Genomic DNA, 9,094 nt, shown 5'->3' with positions numbered 1-9,094 from the left:
ACCGCATCTCCAATATTGTGAAGCTGTTCACGGTGATACATTTCCTCAACTGTTACAAACATATGACTGCGTGTTTTGTTGTAGATTCTACTTTTTTTCAAAAAAAGAAACACAAATAAAGATTAAAACCACTGGTAAATGGTGTATGGGTCTGAAACAGTCGAGAGCTTCTAGGCCGTTTTCATTTTGCGGTCCAAACGGTTCGTCAAGTTGGGCCGATATTGTTCATTTATGAAATAAAGGCAGACCTGACGATTTTATATTCTCTCAAGTACTGTATTAACATTTGCAGGTCCGTCAAGATGTATGTTTGAAATGCGGTTTGCCCGTTTACACGGACAGGCCCCAATCTTTGGTCATAGTGAAAGTAGATTTTATATTAGAGTAGCCTCCCCTACCGTACGCTCGATATTTCCGGAAGTGGCTTCAGACAGATCTTGGGATTCTGTACAATCGATGGTATACATAAACGTCAGTAAGTTTGATTCCTTAACGGATTTGAAAGATGGTTTGGTCAAGACTGATATTCTAGTTAAAATTATGTGTATGGTACTAACTTTTTAAATAATGCTTTATAATGCAATGTTGTTAAATGATAAATCTAAATCCGTTGGCTGTGACAGTATGTACAATATATGTAGGTCCCGGGTCAGTGGTAACTCCCCTTTCCTGAGAGTTACAAACGACGCCTCGCTAGGATTGAACTCTAATTCATCCTCAGTGATGTTTAGTAGTAGAAAAACTATAGGAACATAGCTTTGCCACGAGACGTCCTTTCGACCCATTAGTCTTGTTTCCAGTATATACAACGTATACTTGTCAATAACTTGAATAAGTGTATGGATACAGTGTACAAGTGTTGACATGGTTGAAATATCTACACTGATCTTCTGCATGCTGTCATACAAGAATACCTCCTTGAATGGTAACATAATTTCCTTAAGCTGGACTCCATAAACACTGAGCCAGAAAGGCCAGGTATCATCTCCATTTTATTCCACATTGTTGCGTTGTAAGTGAAGAGTAAATCAAGTATTGTCTGTGTTCTGATTGGTTTAAATTTATCCACCATCTGGTGCAGCAATGTAATTCCCACAAAGTTGGTTTCTTTACACCCTGTTTGACACTTGAATTGTCAATATCTGCCAGGTTGAAACCCCTTCTAATCCATATGTAGACACCACTAGGGACTCTACAAGTGTATTTGTGGAAACTTTCCAATTACAATAAATAGGTCACTGTTGCCTGGCAGTCAGAAGAATGAAGCATGGTAAAGGTCCTAAGTACACTTGCCCACAAGCTCAGCATCCTCCTTTACTTGGATTTCGTCTGACTGCATGGTCACAATTTAGTTCTTTGGAAATGCACATGAGTTGCATTGGTAGACAAGTGAATGGTGGTGTGATATAGCAACAAGAGTTTGGAAGGCCACATTGGATACACTCCCAAAATACGTTCTTTGTGGATTTGTAAACCATGCTGGACATGCCCATATGTACTCATTGTGATACCAGTTGTATCACACAAATTACAACAAAAACCAGGTGTTAACCATTCTATAGCCTTCATGCTGACATACCACACTGGTATTGGTAGTACGGGACCAGGATTAGTCTCTGCAGTTTGCTACAGTTAATGTATCAGAGCCGAGAGAAACACAAGAGCTGTATACATTGTAATTCATAGTAAACAAGGGGACCTAACTCTAATATGGCGAGACACTAGTGTTATACAATGAGAATAGACCTTATTAAATCATTAGTTTGCAGCTTAATACTTAGTAGATAAATATATTCCTTGATAAAAAGATTAATGGTGTTTCAAGAAATTTACAGTCTGGTGAAACTTGATAAAAACCATCCAAAATGGGTATAGGGATAATATTTCAGAGCAGAAAACATCTTACCCGGGTAAATGTCATATTCCAAACTTAAGCACAACCTAACATCCAGTAGTAAAATCAAGAGTGTCAAATTTAAACCTCTGTAGTTGCATGAATTGAAAAATATGGAAGCCATATGGCATCTTATGTCATCTGGTCACAGTAAATTTCTCAAGGATGAGACCATAAGAAGTTAACCTTAGGTTTGAAAATAATGATGCATGTGAGTTGAGGGCTACCAATTTTGTTCAAATGAATGACTTTGACCTACATTCAAAGTAACAGGGGTCAAATATGCTGAAATTTATAAACATTTCACGTGAAGAAATTTTTCATGTGAAATTCATGTGAATTTTGTGAATTTAACGTTAAAAATTTCACATGAAATTCACGTGAAATTCACATGAAGAAACATTGGCTGTGTAGCTGAAAGCTGGTGACCAGGTAGCTCAAATAGATCATCCAGGTAGATTATAGTAGATACCCAGATTCTGGTCGTGTTACACTGATACAATTGTATGGTGAATGTTCCATTACCAGCTTGTTTTCTATTTCAGTTGTATTGTTCCTGATCTCTAAGGAAACAATGTGATAGTTATGCCACACTGTCATGTAGGATGTGGAATGTATCTGACCAGTCTGAGCCACTATGAGGTTCAACAGTAAAGAGTTGGCTTTTCTTGCCCACCAGTCGTCCTCTCACTTCTCAAAGGAAGGCATTCTATGGATGAAGGACAAACATGATGGGCTGTTTAAAAAAGGAGAAGGTAACATTATATTATTAATCACACGATATGTTGTAATATATATTACTATTATAATAATGAAGAAAATAAAATGCAGGTACTGTATATTTAATTGTTCAAGAATATGGAATACGAGTCCCGAAACAGTGAAAACAAGGGAACTTCATAAGTCTTGTAAGTATGTAACTGTGGACTTAATACCAAAGATTGTCAGCATTCTAGCTGGAAGAATCCTTGAGTAATTTTGATCAAACTTCACAAAATGATAAAGGACCGTGATAATATCTCGGACAATTTTAAGTTTCGGGGATGTTGGAAACATGCATACATGTGTGTATATATGTTTTGATTTAGAAATACCCAGTTTACTTGTTGTCTATTTAGTTTACTGTTAAGTTGTTCATGACTGAAATAACCATTTATTACCGGCCAGTGAGTGTTTACAATCTAACATATTTGTTGTTAATGCAGCAGATAAGATAAACTCATTACTTTGTGACTTAACGTCAAGTATTCTGTGTATAATGTATGATAAATTCATTTATAAATAATTATACATTTTAACATGAACATGATATGTGATTCACAAACTCTGTCAATTAAAATTTACCTCCATTGTATCTATATGAATTTTAATGCTTATAATTAGAGATGTTGTAATTTTGATATGTTTACTATTTCAGTGAATGTGGAACGCTTCTTTCGTTTGAGAGGCAATCTTTTATTTTATTTCAAGAATAAAGAAATAGTAAGTATAATTATGCTTGTCTAGTGGATTAATTATAGTTCATCAATAATGTGTTGTGGTTATATAATGCTAATTAGTTCCAGCCAAAGATTGTGAATGCTTTCTGATAAGTTACAAAATTTAATACTCATTATATCCATGAAGATACCTGGACATTGTTTTTGGAGGATATCTTAATTCTTCAACTTTTTAAGGGTTAGTATTAGGACCTTGTTTCATTTTTAAATCGACAGAAGGGAGATCCCCAGGGAGTGCTGATCCTGGAACGCTGTACAATAGAACTGTCGGCGGGAGCTGAAACAGGGGACCTTTTTGGATTCATTATCGGTAAAGAAAAACATTGAGGAAGTCTATGTTTAAATCTTAAGATATCAATGAAATATACTTTCGAGTAATGTTGAAAGTTTAATATTCCTAAGATTCGTATACAGTAGTTTTATGTTTGATGATATGATGAAGACACTTGTTTAACAATAGTGTAATGATAATGGAATATATTTAATAGGTAACCAGATACCTGGTAACCCATAAACCTGTATTGTTATATATTTAGTTTGTATTGTTATATATTTAGATTTAAATTGATCACCTCCCACAACACCTACTGACTTTTGTTACATGTGTTTGTGATCTCTCCTGTATCTCTGTGTATGATTTGTTACATGTATTTGTGATCTCCCCTACATCTCAGTGTATGATTTGTTACATGTGTTTGTGATCTCCCCTACATCTCAGTGTATGATTTGTTACATGTGTTTGTGATCTCCCCTACATCTCAGTGTATGTGTTACATGTGTTTGTGATCTCCCCTACATCTCTGTGTATGATTTGTTACATGTGTTTGTGATCTCTCCTACATCTCAGTGTATGATTTGTTACATGTGTTTGTGATCTCTCCTTTATCTCTGTGTATGATTTGTTACATGTGTTTGTGATCTCTCCTACATCTCAGTGTATGATTTGTTACATGTGTTTGTGATCTCTCCTTTATCTCTGTGTATGATTTGTTACATGTGTTTGTGATCTCCCCTACATCTCAGTGTGTTTGTGATCTCCCCTACATCTCAGTGTATGATTTGTTACATGTGTTTGTGATCTCCCCTACATCTCAGTGTATGATTTGTTACATGTGTTTGTGATCTCTCCTACATCTCAGTGTATAATTTGTTACATGTGTTTGTGATCTCTCCTTTATCTCAGTGTATGATTTGTTACATGTATTTGTGATCTCTCCTTTATCTCAGTGTATGATTTGTTACATGTATTTGTGATCTCCCCTACATCTCAGTGTATGATTTGTTACATGTATTTGTGATCTACATCTCAGTGTATGATTTGTTACATGTGTTTGTGATCTACATCTCAGTGTATGATTTGTTACATGTGTTTGTGATCTCTCCTACATCTCAGTGTATGATTTGTTACATGTGTTTGTGATCTCCCCTACATCTCAGTGTATGATTTGTTACATGTGTTTGTGATCTCTCCTACATCTCAGTGTATGATTTGTTACATGTGTTTGTGATCTCCCCTACATCTCTGTGTATGATTTGTTACATGTGTTTGTGATCTCCCCTACATCTCAGTGTATGATTTGTTACATGTGTTTGTGATCTCCCCTATATCTCAGTGTATGATTTGTTACATGTGTTTGTGATCTCCCCTACATCTCAGTGTATGATTTGTTACATGTGTTTGTGATCTCCCCTACATCTCAGTGTATGATTTGTTACATGTATTTGTGATCTACATCTCAGTGTATGATTTGTTACATGTGTTTGTGATCTCCCCTACATCTCAGTGTATGAATTGTTACATGTATTTGTGATCTACATCTCGGTGTATGATTTGTTACATGTATTTGTGATCTACATCTCGGTGTATGATTTGTTACATGTGTTTGTGATCTCCCCTACATCTCAGTGTATGATTTGTTACATGTATTTGGGATCTCCCCTACATCTCAGTGTATGATTTGTTACATGTGTTTGTGATCTCCCCTACATCTCAGTATATGATTTGTTACATGTGTTTGTGATCTCCCCTACATCTCAGTGTATGATTTGTTACATGTGTTTGTGATCTCCCCTACATCTCAGTGTATGATTTGTTACATGTGTTTGTGATCTCCCCTACATCTCAGTGTATGATTTGTTACATGTGTTTGTGATCTCCCCTACATCTCAGTGTATGATTGTTACATGTGTTTGTGATCTCCCCTACATCTCAGTGTATGATTTGTTACATGTGTTTGTGATCTCCCCTACATCTCAGTGTATGTGTTACATGTGTTTGTGATCTCCCCTACATCTCAGTGTATGATTTGTTACATGTGTTTGTGATCTCCCTTACATCTCAGTGTATGATTTGTTACATGTATTTGTGATCTCCCCTACATCTCAGTGTATGATTTGTTACATGTGTTTGTGATCTACATCTCAGTGTATGATTTGTTACATGTGTTTGTGATCTCTCCTACATCTCAGTGTATGATTTGTTACATGTGTTTGTGATCTCCCCTACATCTCTGTGTATGATTTGTTACATGTGTTTGTGATCTCCCCTACATCTCAGTGTATGATTTGTTACATGTGTTTGTGATCTCCCCTATATCTCAGTGTATGATTTGTTACATGTGTTTGTGATCTCCCCTACATCTCAGTGTATGATTTGTTACATGTGTTTGTGATCTCCCCTACATCTCAGTGTATGATTTGTTACATGTATTTGTGATCTACATCTCAGTGTATGATTTGTTACATGTGTTTGTGATCTCCCCTACATCTCAGTGTATGAATTGTTACATGTATTTGTGATCTACATCTCGGTGTATGATTTGTTACATGTATTTGTGATCTACATCTCGGTGTATGATTTGTTACATGTGTTTGTGATCTCCCCTACATCTCAGTGTATGATTTGTTACATGTATTTGGGATCTCCCCTACATCTCAGTGTATGATTTGTTACATGTGTTTGTGATCTCCCCTACATCTCAGTATATGATTTGTTACATGTGTTTGTGATCTCCCCTACATCTCAGTGTATGATTTGTTACATGTGTTTGTGATCTCCCCTACATCTCAGTGTATGATTTGTTACATGTGTTTGTGATCTCCCCTACATCTCAGTGTATGATTTGTTACATGTGTTTGTGATCTCCCCTACATCTCAGTGTATGTGTTACATGTGTTTGTGATCTCCCCTACATCTCAGTGTATGATTTGTTACATGTGTTTGTGATCTCCCCTTCATCTCAGTGTATGTGTTACATGTGTTTGTGATCTCCCCTACATCTCAGTGTATGATTTGTTACATGTGTTTGTGATCTCCCCTACATCTCGGTGTATGATTTGTTACGTATTTGTGATCTCCCCTACATCTCAATGTATGATTTGTTACATGTGTTTGTGATCTCCCCTACATCTCAATGTATGATTTGTTACGTATTTGTGATCTCTCCTATGTCTCTGTGTATGATTTGTTACATGTATTTGTGATCTCTCCTATGTCTGTGTATGATTTGTTACATGTGTTTGTGATCTCCCCTACATCTCAATGTATGATTTGTTACATGTGTTTGTGATCTCCCCTACATCTCAGTGTATGATTTGTTACATGTGTTTGTGATCTCCCCTACATCTCAGTGTATGATTTGTTACATGTGTTTGTGATCTCTCCTACATCTCAGTGTATGATTTGTTACATGTGTTTGTGATCTCCCCTACATCTCTGTGTATGATTTGTTACATGTGTTTGTGATCTCTCCTACATCTCAGTATATGATTTGTTACATGTGTTTGTGATCTCCCCTACATCTCAATGTATGATTTGTTACATGTGTTTGTGATCTCCCCTACATCTCTGTGTATGATTTGTTAGATGTGTTTGTGATCTACATCTCAGTGTATGATTTGTTACATGTATTTGTGATCTACATCTCAGTGTATGATTTGTTACATGTGTTTGTGATCTCCCCTACATCTCGGTGTATGATTTGTTACATGTGTTTGTGATCTACATCTCAGTGTATGATTTGTTACATGTGTTTGTGATCTCTCCTACATCTCAGTGTATGATTTGTTACATGTGTTTGTGATCTCCCCTACATCTCAGTGTATGTGTTACATGTGTTTGTGATCTCCCCTACATCTCAGTGTATGTGTTACATGTGTTTGTGATCTCTCCTACATCTCAGTGTATGATTTGTTACATGTGTTTGTGATCTCTCCTACATCTCAGTGTATGATTTGTTACATGTATTTGTGATCTCTCCCCTACATCTCAATGTATGATTTGTTACATGTGTTTGTGATCTCTCCTATGTTTCAGTCTACGAGGGAGATGACCACACCTACCAGTTTGCCACCGACACAGAGGAGGAACGAGACTCCTGGATACAGTGTCTACACATTGCCAGTTATGAATGTCTCAAAATGCAACTACAGAGTTTACGTGAGCAGATCCAGGCACGGACTGGTCGGGACCCGATCTCCCAGCCGCCTCCAACAGACACAGGGATGGAATACGAGACTCAATCTGGTGCGACCTCTGACCCCACTGGGGCCTCTCTGGGGTTACATTTTGTTGCCAAAAATTAACATACATCGAGCATTGAGGGGTAATAAGATTTAGATAAGGTGGTGTGTGGGGTTGTGGTAGGCTAAGTTCAGGTGGCTGTACTTGGTAAAACAAATTTTGGAGGCCTATTATATTGTACATTCAGGTTTAAGGTGTTTTTGGCTGAATGTCTACATAGTTATGTATTTCTTTTATTTCATATATTCAGTTTATTACAGACTTATGGAAGGGGAGACATAAAATAATATACATTATAGATATTACACTTATTCTAGTATATTTTTTTCTGACATTTTGTGACATCAGCATTTTGACTAAATGCAACCTCAGAAAAATTGTCTTGCTGTACCTGAAACTTCAGATTATTCACTTCAAAGACACTAAAATGATTCAGTTGGAAATTTCCTTAGTTCCTAAGTTAGAAACATTATCAATAGGAATTCACAGCTTTCAAAGATTTTTACTGCTAGTAGTTTTTTAAACGAACATTAATGTTCGGTTATTGCCATCAAGAACTGGACTGAGAAATATGACCATATTTGGTAGCCACATTCACCAATACGCCATCTACTGTCTGTTTCAATGAAATATGGCTGCCCCCATTGCCTTACGCTTCAAATAATTTACTTGCAAAAACATCTTCGTTTTATGTAGTAGTTTTACCGAAAATGTTGAAATGTATTCAGTAGATGTTTTCAAGATGCATACGATTTGAGAAATGCATAACGCTAGCGAAATGTGAAGACTAAATGAACCTGAACTTTACGAATAACTCCAGGTCAATATATTTATGTAAACAAATATTGCGCAGGCGCATTCGTCTCCGGATGTTTAGAAAGTTTTGCTCTTCCGTGTTCATTCCAAAACGGCTGACATTATAGCATCGGTCTGCAAATATGTCCGCGATTTACTTAGATGTGTATTATATATATTCTAGAATGTTACATCATTATCAACTAGATGAATATTTCTAGAATTTAGAGAAAGAAATATATCAATAATGGCATACGAGACGATACATTGTATCATACTATAGGTTACTGTACTGCGTACAGTACATGTTTGCGAGAAAGGTAGATACTAGGTGGCATTTGTGGTCGGGGTGACTGGTCATAGCGTTAACATTGTCATCGATTT

At 36.4% G+C, this 9,094-nt stretch overlaps 1 protein-coding gene across 3 annotated transcripts in view; it reads left to right on the top strand.

The window, feature by feature from the left end:
• Window positions 1-413: 413 nt before the first annotated feature.
• The window catches only part of LOC117328680 (inositol polyphosphate-4-phosphatase type I A-like), an 86,812-nt gene continuing 78,131 nt past the window's right edge, over window positions 414-9,094 (top strand). For 2 of the 3 annotated variants that reach the window (XM_033886133.1, XM_033886131.1), the window contains exons 1-5: window positions 414-475; window positions 2,440-2,649; window positions 3,312-3,376; window positions 3,610-3,703; window positions 7,709-7,918. In XM_033886133.1, the coding sequence (XP_033742024.1) occupies window positions 2,532-2,649; window positions 3,312-3,376; window positions 3,610-3,703; window positions 7,709-7,918 (487 nt within the window). In that variant the 5' untranslated portion in view covers window positions 414-475; window positions 2,440-2,531. The remainder of the gene's footprint in view (window positions 476-2,439; window positions 2,650-3,311; window positions 3,377-3,609; window positions 3,704-7,708; window positions 7,919-9,094) is intronic. The other variant, XM_033886132.1, reaches the window with a different exon arrangement.

The sequence above is a fragment of the Pecten maximus genome, chromosome 6, assembly GCF_902652985.1.
Source record: "Pecten maximus chromosome 6, xPecMax1.1, whole genome shotgun sequence".
Classification (NCBI taxonomy): Eukaryota; Metazoa; Mollusca; class Bivalvia; order Pectinida; family Pectinidae; genus Pecten; species Pecten maximus.
The sequence above is the reverse complement of the archived record's forward strand: the minus strand, read 5'-3'. Positions and strand labels throughout refer to the sequence as shown.